At 45.6% G+C, this 18,078-nt stretch overlaps 1 protein-coding gene across 1 annotated transcript in view; it reads right to left on the bottom strand.

The window, feature by feature from the left end:
• DNAH14 (dynein axonemal heavy chain 14) overlaps positions 1–18,078 on the bottom strand; it is a 363,900-nt gene that overhangs the window by 19,926 nt on the left and 325,896 nt on the right. The window contains exons 79-82 of the mRNA XM_034667630.1: positions 8,781–8,978; positions 6,604–6,803; positions 2,888–3,048; positions 1,799–1,995 (exon numbers count right to left, since the gene is read on the bottom strand). Of these exons, the coding sequence (XP_034523521.1) occupies positions 1,799–1,995; positions 2,888–3,048; positions 6,604–6,803; positions 8,781–8,978 (756 nt within the window). The remainder of the gene's footprint in view (positions 1–1,798; positions 1,996–2,887; positions 3,049–6,603; positions 6,804–8,780; positions 8,979–18,078) is intronic.

The raw sequence follows: 18,078 nt of genomic DNA, 5'->3' as shown, positions 1-18,078 counted from the left end.
CCCAAGGAATCTACAGATTTAATGGAATCCCTATCAAAGTACCAACAGCATTTTTCACAAGACTATGATAAACAATCCTAAAATTTGTATGGAACCACAAAAGACCCCAAATAGCCAAAGCAATCTTGAAAAAGAACAATCTAAGATTTCCATCCAATCGTAATCCCAGATTTCAAGATACACAACAGAGCTGTAGTAAGCGGAACAGTATGGTGCTGGCGCAAAACAGACACACAGATCAAAGGGTCAGAATGGAGAGCCCAGAAATAAAGTCACAGTTATGTAGTCAATTACTCTTCAACAAAGGAGGAAAGAAAATACAACGGGAAAAAGACCGTCTCTTCAACAAATGGTGTTGAGAAAACTGGACAGTTACATGCAAAAGAGTGGGTCTGGACCACTTTCTCATACCACACACAAAAATAAACTCAAAGTAGATTACAGACATAAATATGAGACCTGAAACCCTAAAAATCCTAGAAGAGAGCACAGGCAGTCATGTCTCTGACATCAGCTGTAGCAACATGTTTTCTATATTCGTCTCCCGAGGCAAGAGAAACAAAAGAGAACAAAAGCAAAAATAAACTAGTGGGACTTCATCAAAATAAAAGCTTCTGCACAGTGAAGGAAACAAAAAAACTGAAAGGCAGCCAATGGAATGGGAGATGTTTGAAAGTGACATATGCAATAAAGGGTTAGTATCCAAAATATATAAAGAACTGATATAATTCAACACCAAAAACATAATTCAGTTAAAAAATTACAGAAGACATGAACAGACATTTCTACAAAGACATGCCAGGGGCGCCTGGGTGGCTCCGTCCGTTGAGCACCTGACTCTTGGTTTCAGCTCAGGTTGTGATCTTAGGGTCATGGGATCAAGCCCTGCATTGGGCTCCGTGCTCAGCAGGGAATCTGCTTGAGATTCTCTCTCTGCCTCTCCCTCTCCACCTCCCCCTGCTTGTGCTCTCCCTCCAATAAATAAATCATTTTTGAAAAAAAGACATACAGACGGCCAACACACATGCAAATATGCTCAACATCACTGATCATCAGGGAAACGCAAATCAAAACCACGATGAGATACCACCTCACACCTGTCAGCATGGCTAACATTAAAAACACAAGAAACAACAGGTGTTGGAGTGAATGTGGAGGAAAAGGAACCCTTGTGCACTGTTGGTGGGAATGCAGATTGTGCAGCATGCTGGAAACAGTACGGAGGTGCCTCAAAACATTAAAAACAGAATTACCGCATTTCCATTAATCCACTAGCAGGTATTTACCCAAAGGATACAAAAACACGAATTCAAAGATCTCTGCACCCCTGTGTTTATTGCAGCACTGTCTACACCAAGACCAATATAACCAACAACCCGAGCGTCCTTGGATAGATGGATGGATAAGATGCGGTGCATAGGCACAATGGAAGGTTATTCCCCCAGAAAAAAGGATGAAATCTTGCCATTTGCAACAGCATGGATGGACCTAGAGTGTGACGCTAAGTGAAATAAGTCAGGCAGGGAAAGACAAGTACCATTTGGTTTCATTCATATGTGGAATTTAAGAAACAGACTCTTGGGACGCCTGGGTGGCTCAGTTGGTGAAGCATTTGCCTTTGGCTCAGGTCATGATCCCACAGTCCTGGGTTCGAGCCCTGCCTTGGGCTCCCTGCTCAGCGGGGGAGTCTGCTGCTTCTCCCTCTGCCCCTCCCCTGGCTTGAGCGTGCGCTCTCGCTCTCTTTCTGTTCCATAAATAAATTCAATCTTTAAAAAGCAGAAGGACCAGTAGTGTTTACCTGCCACAGGGTAGGTACGTGAGTCTTAAGGAAAGAGCCATAGATTTCCTCCAGTTCTTGGGTGAGGATGATCTCTCCTTTTATTGCAAGTTGAAGGTCTTTCAAAGATTTATGCACAACTAATAAGAACGTATCAAACCGTTCAATTTCTTGACTCAGAAAGGTCAGCAAGGCGCAATGAATAAGGGGATCATAGCCTGGATTTAAACAAAAAATGATGTTAGTTTTCAGATAAAATGAGGCTTACATGGAGCAATACAAGCTCTGGAACTCAAAGGAGCTCCATGTGTCCAGACCGGGGATTGAGATGCAATTTTTTTTTTTTTGGTCAAAACAAACAAACAAAAAAACAAAAAAAGCCAGAGCCTGGGGCAAGCTCTGAGGCCCTCCTGCCTGGGTCACGACCGCTCAGTGCTGCTTCGGCCGTGTGAACGCAGGCGCGCACACGCGGGAGCGAGCGAGCACGGCTGCATGCCAATGAAGACTGACTTGTGCGTGCTCAACTTGGAATGTCATACAGCACTTATGTGCCAAAAATATTCTTTTTTTTTTTTAACCACTAAAAAAACATAAAAAACCATTCTTGCGTTCGGGCTGTACGAGAAGGAACGGTAGCTGAATTGGCTGCAGCCCTGGTTTGCCAACCGTGGTCCAGACTCAGGGACAGCACGGACTGCACAGACTACTGCTCAGCATGGGGTTCCCAGATGAACTTTCTTTCAAGGGTTAAAATATGGATGTGGACAATTTAACCGGGCTGGTTGCCGCCGCCCCCTTTGGCCCTGTGCATCCTCCCCCGAGTTCTGAGTCGAAGGCCCCTCCGAACCCCACTGTCTGCAGAGCTGCTGTGCGACAAGGATGACTTCCTGCCCTCTAGTCTTGGGGCCACGACCCCCCTCACTTCACCCCCTCCCAGCCTCAACAAGAACAGAAGCAAAGATGCTCCCCATCTCTCAGCCTGGAGAGAGATTCCGCTCTCCCGCTCACTCAGCCTTCGTATTTCTGCGCTCCCTTCGGTGGCATCTCCACTCTTCCTTCCTCTTGCTGAGGAGTCCTTCCCTGGGGCCCCCGCTCACGTCCCGTGCTTACCTTGGATGCTTTTATAAAGAGACTCCCAAATGGGGCTGGACATGATGCACTTCAAGGTGCTGGGAGTTCCAGAACATTCCTCCTTCTCCACAGACATTGGCAGCCGCTTTATCATGTCGGATACAATCTCCATCACCAGTTCATCGTTACTCTGCTCACGACTGCAGAAAGAATTAGGAGGAGAATGAGCTACAGATCTGTTTGAGCGGGGAAAGCCCTCCGGTGGGTCCCACCTGAGGACCAGCACAGCCTCCCAGAGCCACAGAGCCACGGGACGCGGACAAGGGCGTTCGCTGCATTTTATAGAGGAGGCAGCTGTCCAGTGCGCTGCAGACATTTACAAGAACACACACATTTTTAAAGTTTTAAGATTTCCTTGTCAACTATGCATCCCCTGAATGCGCGTGCGTGAAGTGCCAAGAGCGGAAAGAAGAAAAGCAGCAAACTGACCGCGCGGACATGAGTGAGCGGGACAGGCAGCTCCCCTGCCGACACCTGCATGGATGGGGACACAAAGCCAGGAAGCGCGGAAGCTGGAGGAGCTCTTTGAAACCGGGGCTCGGGATGGTGACGGCACCTCCCTGCCGGGAGCAGAGGAGACGGCCATGGGACGCACCTGCTTTGTGTCCCACGCGGTGCCTCTAAATACCGGCAGGAACGGGCTTTCAGTAACAGCCCGGGTCACACGCCCGAAGGAGGGTCGACCTGGAAGGTGAGCAATGGTCTGGAGCCACAGCTGCGCACAATGCAGTAGGAAAACCCTAATTTTTGACTTGCGAGTAGGGTTACCCAGTGGGATTCTTCCAGGCTGCCTTACGAGGACTCAAAAGATCAGATGACTTCAATAAGCAAACATCTCCAAAGCGCAAATGTTTGCTAGCACCGAGGTGGTCACACCGAATGGGACCGATCTCTCAAGCGCACTCACACAGAGAAGTTTCTGGTATGCTTTGAGTAAACGGCGCCTAACTGTAATAATCATAGCATCCCAAAATAACCAGAGGGACCTGAATAAAGTGGTTTCACGTGCTTACGAGAAGCAGCCCCTTACAATCATCTCGTCTCTGACTGGTGTGTTTGTTAAGACTAAAAGTACAGAATTACTATTTAGAAGTGTTGGTTGTGCGGGGAATTTAAGCTGATATTCTGGGGACATACTGGAAGATTTCCAATGACGTCCTCCTCTCCGTGTGCAGCTTTCCCTCTATGTTGTAAATAGTTAGGATATATTCACTCCGTCAGTGAAATGAGAGCTCAGATCGGTCTATTTTGTGTCCGTGGAATGACCTTGGACGAGATCACCAAATAACCAAAGCCATAGTGAGAATCCATTCAGATAGCATCTTAACAGGAGTTTCGTGGTCCAGAGAGACAAGACCTGAGGAGTACAGGATTCCTATGGGTGCAGAGGGTTGAGAGGTAAGTGGACAAAAATACACTGTATAGAAAGAGCCTGTTAGAAGGTGGGGGAGGGCCAGTCAGGTGTCCCCCAGACTGAGAAGACCTTTTCCAGAGTTTTTCTTCGGAGTAACTTACTGACAGGAGGGACTCCGTGGATGGAAGATCCTGACGGTTCACGGCTCTTCTCCACAAAACCCAGGCCTCAACCGAGCTTTATAGAAGGAGGGGCCTTGTGGTGAGGTCACGGGGTAGTTACCTAGAGTGGGGCCCCCTGTGCACCAGGGGGGAGACCGTGGACGCCCCAGGTGGGGCCAGTGTGCCCAGCTGTCCTGCAGAGCAAACGGAACGTAACACCCAGTGTGTGAGTCTGAGTCCGTTAGGGCACACGTCGTTGGAATCCAGGCATGTGGGCAACATGACTGTCACCTCACAGGCTTCTGGAGTTGTTACTGTCTTGGTGACAACTCTGATCAGGGTTCAAGGGATCCTGTGAGTGTTGCCAACAGGAAGCAATTCGTGTTGTAGTTTAAATTTCTGTTTATTTTCCTGGGGTTTTTCCAACCTTAAGCACTCTGAGAAGGCAGACTCACACATCCTGCCCAGTGACGCCCCTGCTCCCTGCTTAGCATCTCTCACCGTGGGGAAGGCTTAGAAGCTGGTGTCGACGATACTAACAGAATCAAAATCATAGTAACAGTAGTTTTGTGCTGAGGACTCTGTACATGTTGGTGTTTTCACTATTGGTGATATTTAAGAGATTCGGGCTCTTAAAACCTGAAGATCAGCTTTGTCACTCCAACTTAAAACAGATGATTGAGAAATTCGTTTAAATTTATGATTTTAGGGGCGCCTGGGTGGCTCAGTCGGTGAAGTGTCTGCCTTCAGCTCAGGTCATGAACCCGGGGTCCTGGGATCGAGTCCAGCATCGGGCTCCCTGCTCAGTGGGGACCCAGTTTCTCCCTCTCCCTCTGCTGCTCCCCCTGCTTGTGCTCTCTTTCTGTCAAATAAATAACATCTTTTTTAAGAAAATAGGGAGTGCCTAGGTGTTTCAGTCAGTTAAGCGTCTGCCTTTGGCTCGGGTCATGATCCCAGAGTCCCAAGACTGAGTCCCACGTTGGGCTCCCTGCTCAGTGGGGAGTCTGCTTCTTCCTCTCCTCCCTAGTCGTGCTCTCTCTTTTGCTATCTGTCTGTCTCTCTCTCTCAAATAAATAAATTAAAAAAATATAAAAGCAAGTTTAAGATCTGGTATATTTGTTTATTAGATTTATAAGGCTTATTGAAGACTCGAGAGGGTTTGGGAGTCAGCTAGCTGAAGCATATTAAGTTCGTAATGAATATTAGCATGTCTGAAAGTGTTTAAGTTTGTCGATGGAACCAAATACTATTCAAAGACCTTTTCAAAATGCTAGTTAAAATCTGTTAGACTTGCAAATTGAAAAGCCAAACTTACATAAGGAACTCATATTCTGAGCACAGCCCTGCTAGAAACCATTACTATTTCTAATTTAAATTTGATGAACCGGAGACAAAAGACCTCATTGGCATCCCCAAGTTTGCCAAGTCAAGTGGTGGAGCTGGGATTTGAACCTGGAGCCAGTGAGGAAGGAAGAGAGGTGAAGCCCATGCGTGCCACCTGTGTCCTGAGCAGATCTGAGTGAGCATAGCAGGGACACACTTCGTTGGGGAGCTCACACCAGGTGGTCGTGGCCTTGACACAAACGACCTTATCTTAACGCTTACAGGCTGATGAGGCTGGAGAGTTTGGGTCGAGACCATCTGAACCTCACGGCGGCCTTGATGGGTAGACAGGCATTGTCTAGGTATGGATAAGTAGAGAAAGGATACTGAGCAGTGTGACTAACAGAGGCACAAGCCACCCAGGCCTCTAAGGACACAGCAAGCTTCTCTTCACCAAACGGTCCTCTTACTTATTATGATGGGTGTCTTTCCCCGTCCTAGAGAAGGAAAGGTGACATTTCACACTGAAACAAAGTCAGTTTAAAAATGCCACTCACTGGGTACAGACCAGTCACTCATTCCACAAAGATTGAGTGCCCACTGTGTACCTGGTAATTATATTTACGTGTGTGTGCACACGCCCTCCTGGCTGTGTCTCCTCGCCTCTGTGTCATCTGCAGAATTTAGTCTCTGTATTTTTAGACTGTGTTTTACATTTGACGCTATCTTTTGGACTTACTGATCCACAAGTTCGGCATTGTATCTCTTCAAGTTAGTAATTAGTAATTTAATATCTAATTCTTGCCTATGAATGTTCTGTAATCTCCGACTAAACGTTTTTCCTGGTGAGCTCTTACCTGACCAGAAGGTGGGTGGTGGTGGCTCTTGGTTCCATGGCAATGAGACTGTCGATGAACTCCTGGCCCTGGACCTCCCTGCAGCGTCGTACGGCCTCAGGGTGCAGGCCTAAGAGGTCGGGAGGGTCGCCGTCAGGGAAGGACTGGATAATGTGTATGCAGTCACCCATGCTCGCAGATTTGGGCACTGACTGAGGCATCTGAAAATTTAACCACTTCGTTAGTTTTTGCCCCGAGCGAGACCTATTTTCCATAAGACACTGCTTCCCATAAAACGTATACAGAAGGCTCTTCTTAGTTCTGGGTGCCATATTCTAGACACTTCTGTCAAAAGCGAAATCTGGGATTGTGCTTGTAAAGTGCGGTTATACTGATCCGCTCAATAACTTTCCTGTTGGGAAAAGAGAGACGTTAAGGGCCAGTCGGTGGCTTCTCACCACCCGTGTCTCCGTGAACCATGCCTCAGGGAGCGGATGCGGTCAGGCCCTCACACACCAGAGTACTGTGGTGAGAACTGGAGAGGGAACGGGACACTGAACTGAAGAATCCTCCTGACCACTTGGGAGGTGGGGGATGGGGAAAATGGGGGAAGATGGTCAAAAGGTGCAAAATTCCAGTGGTGCAACAAATAATAAAATTTTTAATAATTGACAAGCTCCTTACTGGGCGCGGGAGAGCTTCCTTCCCGTCCACCAGCAGCATCTCCCGGGATCAGCCGAAGCCGGTGCTGCTCCGTAAGGCCGACTCTCAGAGTCACATCTAACTGGGAGAGACTGTGCCTTCAAAACCCTACTTAGCGATGGTGATGAACGTGACTATCTTTGACTCCATCCCTTTGAAACACGGAGCCACTTCTCCTCTCCTGGAACGGAGGCTGGACTGCGCGGCTGCTTCTTCCCACAGAACGCAGAGCGGAGGGGACTGCGTGTGGCTGGGGACCAGCTCGTACACGGTGCCACAGCCTCGTTTCTCTCTGGTGGGTCGGTTGCTCTGGGGGTAGCCAGCTGCAAGACCCCGATCCTCCGACACCCCCATCGATGGTGATCGGGAGCCACCCCCGCGCTGCCCCCCGAGGTCCCGAATGTGGAGGCACTGAGGCTTCTGGCCGTCAGTCCTGTGAGTGGCTTGGAAGTGGCTCCTCCCGCCCCAGGGAAGCCCTAATGACCGCAGCCCAGCCAACGTCTTGGGCGTAACTCCCGGGGAACCCCGAGCCACCACGACAGCTGAGCTGCCCCGGGGGTATGTGCTGGTGCACCTTTATTGGAGAAGATGACAAACTGATTCCAGAAACTCAGAGCTCAAAAATGAATTGTATCAGCTTGGTCTGAAAGGGACAGAGACAGTAGAACGTGGAAAGGATGTCAGACTGCAGTTCGACTGCAGAAAGGAAGGTGCTGAAGAAACTGCTGAGCCATAAACATGGGCCCCTTTCTACAGAATTGGAAGGATGGCACAGAGGGCAGAGCCAAGAGCCCGGTGCACGGGGACAGGGACCTCTGAGGGCTCCCAGGAAGTGACACTGGGGTCCCAGGCCCAGAGCTGGCGACCTTCACCCAATAGGATCGCAGAATGTGTGGGGACTAGGGGCCTTCTGTTTGGGTCTCTTCAAAGGGACAGGTCTATAGAGGCACAGGGGTTTGCACAGGGGAGGTGATGGAAGATGGATGTATCTGGGTGCTCAGATGCTGGGTGCATAAATCTTCACAATGGCATCATGAGGTCAGGGAACTGCTATAAATCGGGATAATCGAGGACACAGAGGTCATATCCAGGTCTTCTCTGACCTCGAGAGTACGGATGGATAGATGAAACGTTAACTGCCAGAGTAATGCTGAATTATTTCTGTGAGACTGGAAGTTAATAGGGACACCTGGGTGGTGAAGGCAGTTAAGGGTCTGCCTTTGGCTCAGGTCATGATCTCAGGGGCCTGGGATTGAGTCCCGCACTGGGCTCTCCACTCAGCGGGGAATCTGCTTCTCTCTCTCTCTGTCCCTCTGCCTCTGTGTGTGCTCTCTCTCTCTAGCTCTCTCTAAAATGAATAAATGAAATCTTTAAAGAAACACTGGAAGTTAATAAAAGCCATTGAAAGGGAACATTAAAATTTCTTTAAATGCAGATTTTAAATAATGTAACACCATTCAGGTAAGCGAGTGATGTAAGGAAATACATTTTCTTACCTCATCACTGGAGAAACTGAAATCATCTCTCAGCACTTCAGGATTACAAAATTTGTAGAGAAGGGTGTTCAAACATCGCCTGTCCCACGTGTCGGTCACCCGGCCACCGTAAATCACTTCCCCAATCAGGTAGCGCAGCGTCGGCCACGAGATACTGGACCGTGTGCTCAGGGCATTTTCCAAAATCTTGATGGAGACCTTTAGAAAATCCACCAGTTTTTATTATTTCAGAACATGTCTGTAGCTCACTGGGATGTATTAACATAAAATCATCATTTCTCAAACAGCCATGGATGTTTTCTTTTTAAAAATACAGTTGACCCATGAACAGCAACACGTTTGAATTATGTGGGTTTTTTCACAGTCCTGTGAATGTATTTTCTGTTACGATTTTCTCAATAACATTTTCTTTTCTCAGGCTGACTTTATTATAGGTACACAGTGTATCATACATACAACATACAAATACCTGTTAATCGACTGTTGTTGTTATCGGTAAAGCTTCTGGTCTATAGTTGGCTATTAGCTATGTTTGGCGGGGGGAGTCAAAAGTTGTAAGTGGATTTTTAACCACACAGGGGGTCGGTGCCCCGATCCTGCCTTTCAAGAGTCAACTGTATACGGAAATAGCAAGAGGAATAAAAATACTAGGATATACATTTTCATCCATTAATTCTTTTTTGTTGTTGGACAAACACTGAATTCTTGAATTAAAATTATTATTTTGGATAGACGAAACCAGGTGGTGGCGCTAAATTCAGAGGCACATCAGGGTAAAGGAGGGAATGTGAGTGTCCTCCTCACATCCCCTGCTCTTGCATCAGACATCCCCTCCCAGGAGGCCCACGATGTGCCCCGTTTCTCAGGATCCTTGTGCACAGATGTTCTCGCAACTCCACGCGATGTAAGTGGATCCCGTTCCTCCCTCTGCTCCCCACCGCCCCGGCAACCAGCGCTCTCTCTCCCCCTTTCATCTTGTTTTCCTTTCTTCCAAAAATGCTAGGCTAGCATACGCTCTGCCCTGCAACTGGACAGTGGCTCTCTTATATACAGTTTTCTTCTTATTCCCTAATTAATATGCATAAACATGATTTTACATCATTGATATGAATTATGTACCTTTAGTCCCTCACTGAGATTTTTTTTTTTTTTTTATATTATGTTAGTCACCATACAGTACATCCCCGGATTCCGATGCAAAGTTCGATGTTCCATTAGTTGCGTATAACACCCAGTGCACCATGCAATACGTGCCCTCCTTACTACCCATCACCAGTCTATCCTTCCCCCACCCCCTCCCCTCTGAAGTCTTCAGTTTGTTTCTCATAGTCCATAGTCTCTCATGTTTCATTCCCCCTTCTGATTACCCCCCTTTTCTTTATCCCTTTCTTCCCCTACCGATCATCCTAGTTCTTATGTTCCATAGATGAGAGAAATCATATGATAATTGTCTTTCTCTGCTTGACTTATTTCACTTAGCATTACCTGCTCCAGTGCCGTCCATGTTGCAGCAAATGTTGAGAATTCGTTCTTTCTGATAGCTGAGTAATATTCCATTGTATATATGGACCACAACTTCATTAATCCAGTCATCTGTTGAGGGCATCTCGGCTCCTTCCATGATTTGGCTATTGTGGACAATGCAGCTATGAACATTGGGGTGCATATGGCCCTTCTCTTTACTACGTCTGTATCTTTGGGGTAAACACCCAGTAGTGCAATGGCTGGGTCATAGGGTAGTTCAATTTTTAACTTTTTAAGGGACCTCCACACTGTTTTCCAGAGTGGCTGTACCAACTTGCATTCCCACCAACAATGTAGGAGGGATCCCCTTTCTCCACATCCTCTCCAACAATTGTTGTTTCTTGCCTTGTCTATCTTTGCCATTCTAACTGGCGTAAGGTGGTATCTCAGTGTGGTTTTGATTTGAATTTCCCTGATGGCTAATGATTTTGAACATTTTTTCATGTGTCTGTTAGCCATTTGTATGTCTTCATTGGAAAAGTGTCTGTTCATATCTTCTGCCCATTTTATGATTTGTTTATTTGTTTCTCGTGTATTGAGTTTGAGAAGTTCTTTGTAGATCTTGGATACCAGTCCTTTATCTGTGGTGTCCTTTGCAAATATATTCTCCCATTCCGTGGGCTGTCTCTTAGTTTTTTTGACTGTTTCCTTGGCTGTGCAGAAGCTCTTTATCCTGATAAAGTCCCATAAGTTCATTTTATCTTTTATTTCTCTTGCCTTTGGAGATGTGTCGTGAAAAAGGTTGCTCTGGCCGATGTCATAGAAGTTGTTGCCTATGTTCTCCTCTAGAATTTTGATGGATTCCTGTCTCACATTGAGGTCTTTCATCCATTTGGAGTTTATTTTTGTGTATGGTGTGAGAGAGTGGTCAAGTTTCATTCTTTTGCATGTAGCTGTCCAATTTTCCCAGCACCATTTATTGAAGAGACTGTCTTTTTTCCACCGGATGTTTTTTCCTGCTTTATCAAAGATTAGTTGCCCAAAGAGCCGAGGGTCCATTTCTGGGTTCTCTATTCTGTTCCATTGGTCGATGTGTCTGTTTTTGTGCCAGTACCATGCTGTCTTTGTGATCACAGCTTTGTAGTACAGCTCGAAATCCGGCATTGTGATGCCCCCAGCTTTGTTTTTCCTTTTCAACAGTTCCTTGGAGATTCGGGGCCTTTTCTGGTTCCATACAAATTTAAGGACTATTTGTTCCAGTTCTTTGAAAAATGTCCTCGGTATTTTGATCGGGATAGCATTGAAAGTGTAGATTGCTCTGGGTAGTATGGACATTTTAACTATGTTAATTCTTCCAATCCATGAGCATGGAATATTTTTCCATCTTTTTATGTCTTCCTCAATATCTTTCAAAAGTGATCTATAGTTTCTAGGATATAGGTCCTTTACGTCTCTGGTTAAGTTAATTCCAAGGTAACGCATGGTTTTTGGTGTTATTGTAAATGGGATGGATTCCCTAATTTCTCTTTCTTCAGTCTCGTTATTCGTGTATAGAAATGCAACTGATTTCTGGGCATTGATTTTGTATCCTGCCACCTTACTGAATTGTTCTATAACTTCTAATAGTTTGGGAGTGGATTCCTTTGGGTTTTCCATATAGAGTATCATGTCATCTGCAAAGAGAGACAGTTTGACTTCTTCTTTGCCGATTTGGATACCTTTGATCCCTTTTTGTCTTCTGATTGCTGTTGCAAGGACTTCTAGTACTATGTTGAATAATAGTGGCGAGAGTGGGCATCCTTGTCGTGTTCCTGATCTTAAGGGAAAGGCTTCCAGCTTTTCCCCATTGAGAATAATGCTTGCAGTAGGCTTTTCATAGATGGCTTTTATGAGATTGAGAAATGTACCCTCTATTCCTACACTCTGAAGGGTTTTAATCAGGAAAGGATGCTGTATTTTGTCAAATGCTTTTTCTGCATCAATTGAGAGGATCATATGGTTCTTGAGTCTTTTCTTGTTGATATGATGTATCACATTGATTGATTTGCGAGTGTTGAACCATGCTTGCATCCCAGGTATGAATCCCACTTGGTCATGATGGATAATCCTTTTAATGTACTGTTGGATTCTATTAGCAAGGATCTTGTTGAGGATTTTGGCATCCATATTCATTAGAGAAATCGGTCTGTAATTCTCCTTTTTGAGGGGGTCTTTGCCTGGTTTGGGGATCAAGGTAATATTAGCCTCATAGAATGAGTTTGGTAGCTTTCCTTCTGTTTCTATTTTTTGAAATAGCTTTAGGAGAATAGGTATTATTTCTTCTTTGAATGTTTGGTAGAATTCCCCAGGAAAACCGTCTGGGCCTGGAGTTTTATTATTTGGAAGGTTGTTTATCACTGACTCAATTTCTTCATAGTTAATTGGCCTATTTAAGAAATCTATTTCTTCCTGTTTCAGTCTTGGTAGTTTATAGGTTTCCAGGAAGGCCTCCATCTCTTCCAGATTGTTTAGTTTTTTGGCATATAGCTGTTGATAAAAGTTTCTAATAATCCTTGCAATTTCAATGGTGCTGGTCGTGACCTCTCCCTTTTCAGTCATAATTTTAATAATCTCAGTCCTTTCTCTTTGTTTTTGGACAAGTTTTGCCAGTGGTCTATCAATTTTATGGATTCTCTCAAAGAACCAGCTTCTAGTCCTGTTGATCTGCTCTACTGTGGTTCTGGTCTCTAATTCATTGATTTCTGCTCTAATCTTGGTCAACTCCTTCCTTGTCAGTGGGTTAGGCCTGTCCCTCTGTTGCTGTTCCAGTTTCTTGAGGTGAGAATATAGAAACTGCATTTTAGATTTTTCTATTCTTTTGAGTGAGGCTTGGATGGCTATGTATTTCCCCCTTAGGACTGCCTTTGCAGTATCCCATAGGTTTTGGACCGTTGTGTATTCATTCTCGTTGGTCTCCATAAATTGTTTAATTTGTTTTTTGATTTCCTGGTTTATCGAGTCATTCTTGAGCAGGATGGTTCTTAGCCTCCAAGTGTTTGAGTTTCTTCCAGGTTTTTCCTTGTGGTTGAGTTCCAATTTCAGAGCGTTGTGGTCTGAGAATATGCAGGGGATAATTTCAATCTTTTGGTATTGGCTGAGACCTGTTTTGTGTCCCAGAGCATGATCTATTCTTGAGAATGTTCCATGGGCATTTGAATAGAATGAGTATTCTTTGGTTCTGGGGTGTAGTGTTCTATATATATCTATGAGGTCCAACTCGTCGAGTATGGCATTCAAAGCCTTTGATTCTTTGCTTAGTTTTTGCCAGGGTGTTCTGTCTATTTCTGATAGTGGGGTGTTGAGGTCCCCTACTATTACTGTGTTCTTATCTATATGTCTCTTTATTTTGGTTAAGAGTTGGCTTGTGTATCTTGCTGCTCCCCTGTTGGGGGCATATATATTAATAATTGTCATATCCACTTGTTGAATACTTCCTTTAAGAATAATATAGTGCCCTTCTGTATCTCTCTCTATGGCCTCTAGTTTAAAATCCAGTCTATCTGATATGAGAATTGCTACTCCAGCTTTCTTTTGAGGTCCATTTGCGTGGAAGATGGTACTCCATCCCCTTACTCTAAGTCTGAATGCATCTTTGGGTTCAAAATGAGTCTCTTGTAGACAGCAAATGGATGGGTCATGTCTTTTTATCCAATCTGCAACCCTGTGGCGTTTTATGGGAGAGTTTAAGCCATTTAGATTGATAGAGATTATTGACAGATATGATTTTAATGATGCCATTTCTCTTTAAAGTCTTTGTATCGGTTGTGACTTGCTGCTCTGTATCACTCTTGGGGCCTTTTTACCTTTATAGAGCCCCCCTTAATATCTCCTGTAGGGCTGGTTTCGTGGTTACGAAATTGGTTAATGATTGGCGATTTTGGAACGTCTTTATTTCTCCATCAATTCTGAATGACAGCTTTGCTGGATAAAGGATCCTTGGCTGCATGTTTTTCTCTGAAAGAGCTTTAAAAATGCCCCCCCAAGCCTTTCTCTCATTCCAGGTCTCTGTAGACAGGTCTGACGTAATCCTGATACCTTTGCCTTGGTACGTGAGAAATTTCTTTGCCCTGGCCGCTTTCAATACTGTATCCTTGGATCTAATATTTGCGAATTGCACTATGACATGCCGTGGCGTAGGTTTGTCCTGGTTGAGCTTGGATGGGGTCCTCTCTGCCTCTTGGACACGAATGCTTGTTTCCCTTGCTAGATTAGGGAAGTTTTCAGCTACAATTTGTTCAAATATCTCTTCTAGACCTCTGTTTTTCTCCACCCCTTCAGGGATGCCGATGATTCTGACATTGGATCGTTTCATAGAGTCAGTAATCTCCCGTAATCTACATTCGTGGGCGTGGATTTTTTTAAGACCAGCTTCTATTTTCGTTTTTTCTTCTACTAACCCATCCTCCAATTCGCTAACGCGTTCCTCTGCCTCGGTGACCCTGGCCGTCAGAGCCTCTAGTTTTGACTGTATTTGGCCCATAGAATTTTTAATTTCTGTCAGATTCGCTCTCATTTCTGCCCTTAGGGATTCTATATTCTCAGCAACGCTTTCTCTGATGCTTTTTTCAAGTTTACTCATCATCTTGACCATTGTTGCTCTGAATTCCATTTCTGATAATTGGGATACATCTGATAATTGGGATACATCCATTTGTATTAATTCTGTGGCAGAGGCCACAGACTCATTATCTTTTCTTTGTTGGGAGGGACTTNCTCATTATCTTTTCTTTGCTGGGGGGGACTTCTCCTTCTCGTCATTCTGATGAAGAGAGATTGCAGGGTTGTCCAGAGCCCAAGTGTTGACTGGGACCCAGGCCGTGCGCCCTTGTTTTATAGAGATCTTAGGGATGTGGGCTTCTTCCTTAAAGAGTTTATTTATTTATTTGAGAGAGAGAGAGACAGTCAGCAAGAAAGGGAACCCAAGCAGAGGAGTGGGAGAGGAAGAAGCAGGTTCCCGGTGGAGAAGCCCGATGAAGGACTCCTTACGGAGCGTTGTGATCACACCCTAATCCGAAGACAGGTGCTTGGTGACTGCGCCACTCAGCCGACCTGGGTTGTGGGCTTCTTGATTTTTCAGCTTGCCTTCTGGGGGAGGGGCCTGCCACGCCGGTACTCAGAAAACCGTGTTTGGGTAGGTCTCTGTGTCCCTTGCGAGGGGGGATGGGGATGGGCACCCTGTGAGCCGGTATTTCCGGGCTTTTGTTCTCTGGCGGCTTTCCCTGGCGGTTTGCTATGCCTCTTCTGAGAGAGCAGCAGCGGCTGAAATTCAGCCTCTGTCTCAGAACAGAGGGATCGCGGATCGTTCTCCACTGATGTTCTGGCCACTTTAACTCTGTTTCTGTTGGTGCTGCTCAACCCTGCAGCATCCCGGGCTGTGCGCCCCACACCCGGCGTCCCAGCCCTCACTTCCAGGGCCGGCACGTCTCTGTCCTTTGTGTTTCCAACCCCGCCAGCCGCCAGTCGCCAGCTGCCCCACGCGGGCTCCCGGAGCTCCCGGTCTCAGTCTGGTGTCTCGCGGGTGCCGACCGCGAGTCTGCCTGCTCCCGCGTTTAGGTGGCCCTTCAGCTGCCAGCCGCCCTGCGCATGCTCCCGGTCTCAGCCTGGATCCAGTNGCCGCCAGCCGCCCCGCGGACGCTCCCGGAGCTCCCGGTCTCAGCCTCGATCCAGTGAGCACACCGGAGCTCCGGAGCTCCGTGAGATGCTTGGTGGTGCACGCTCCCGGCTCACGGACTCAGTCTGCTGTTTCCAGGGTGCGGGTCTGCGGTCCGCCCGCTCCCCGGTGCAGGTGGCCCGCTAGCCGCCCTGCGTGCGCTCCCGGCTCACGGACTCAGTCTGCTGTTTCCAGGGTGCGGGTCTGCGGTCCGCCCGCTCCCCGGTGCAGGTGGCCCGCTAGCCGCCCTGCGTGCGCTCCCGGAGCTCCCATTCTCACTCTGCTGTCTCAAGCGTGCGGGTCCGCGGTTCGCCCGCTCCCCCGTGCAGGTGGCTGCTGCTTCCCGGCGCCCTGACACGGCGGCTCCCTCCCCCTTCTGTTTATCTTCCGATATCTGTGCGCGGTTTCACGGCTCCCCGCTTCGTACCTCGATACTCAGCGCTGGAGATGTTCATTTGTAGAGATCCAGATGTATCTTCCTGCGTCTCAGGCTGATTCCGTGGATGTTCCTGCTGGTCTGGTACCTAGCCAGCTCAACTCAGGGGACCGGCTGAAAAAGGGGTCCCCTACTCCTCCGCCATCTTAACTCCTGACCTCTGAGTAGAGATTTTAAGGCAATGCTGAATGTCAATGTGAGAATAGGCATCGTGACTGATTTTTTTTTTTTTTTGGATATGGATTTTAATAAAAACAACTTTAGTGTTAGCTATTTAAAATATTTGCTACAGTTTTTTGGTGGTCTTTTCCATATTTAAGTAATCCCTTTTAATCCTATATTTTGGAGTTCTTGTCAGGATTGGTGCCCTAATTAATAATAAAAGCCTTTTCTGCATCTACTGATGTGACCATGCAGAGTGAGTTATGGATTTCCAGATATCGAGCCATTCTTGGAATAAACCCTAATGGGTCATAGAGCATTCTTCTTCTGATACATTGCTGCAGCCTATTAATAGGTTATATAGGATTTTTACATCAAGTTCTAAGTAAAATTAGCCTATTTTCTTATGTATAATATTTTCATCAGTTATTCATATTAAAATTATGGCTTCATAAAATGAATTGGGGAGATTGCCATCTTTTTCTAAGGTTTGGAACAACTTAAGTAATATTTATATCTGTTTCTTAAAGTCTAGAGTAAACTAAGCCAGGAAACCATTTCATTCTGGTGTTACTTGCAACGTTTTGTAGCAATTGGTGTATTCAAAATTTCCGTATTTTTTGGAGTCAATTTTGATAATTCATGTTTTCCCAGAAATCATTGGGTTCATACAGATTTTCAAAAACCAATTTTTGGATTTTTCCTTTCTACTATTTTTGTATATTATTTTATTACTATTAAAAATTATATTCTTTATTTTAGTTCCTATTGTTTTTTTCTAATTTCTTAAGATGAATATTAATTTCCTGCCTTTCTTAATAGTGAAGATATTTAAGATCATAGTTTATTTTTTTCTGAGCATATTTTTGTACTGTTGTATCATTTTTGGTATGAAGGAATCTCATTTCCTTTGTGTTTGAGATATTTTGTGATTTTCCTTTCAATATCCTTTTTGATGAAAGAATTATCTAGAGGCATGTTTCTTAATTTCCAACTTAAGATCTTTGGGGCCAAGTTTTTATTATTTATTAGATTGTGGTCAGAGAACGTGGCCCATAATTATAAATTTTACTTTGTGGCCATGTTCATGGTGGGGTTTTCTAAGTTCCTTGGATACATGAAAGAAATATGTACAGTCGGGGCGCCTGGGTGGCTCAGTCGTTAAGCGTCTGCCTTCAGCTCAGGGTGTGATCCTGGCGTTCTAGGATCGAGCCCCACATCAGGCTCCTCCACTGGGAGCCTACTTCTTCCTCTCCCACTCCCCCTGCTTGTGTTCCCTCTCTCGCTGGCTGTCTCTATCTCTGTTGAATAAATAAATAAAATCTTTAAAAAAAAATAAGAAATATGTCCAGTCTGCTAGAGGGATGTTAGGTCCTATACACCCCCGTTAATCAAGTCTGTTGACAGTATTAGTCTAGTATTGGTCTTACTTTTGCTTATCAGAGCTAATTCTGAAAGATGTTTTTGAAACTCCACAACAGTTATACAGGAATACGCACATATGTAATATACAAGTGTGTGTGTGCGTGTCTATACACACACACACG

Source organism: Ailuropoda melanoleuca, chromosome 8 (genome assembly GCF_002007445.2).
Source record: "Ailuropoda melanoleuca isolate Jingjing chromosome 8, ASM200744v2, whole genome shotgun sequence".
Taxonomy (NCBI): Eukaryota; Metazoa; Chordata; class Mammalia; order Carnivora; family Ursidae; genus Ailuropoda; species Ailuropoda melanoleuca.
The sequence above is the reverse complement of the archived record's forward strand: the minus strand, read 5'-3'. Positions and strand labels throughout refer to the sequence as shown.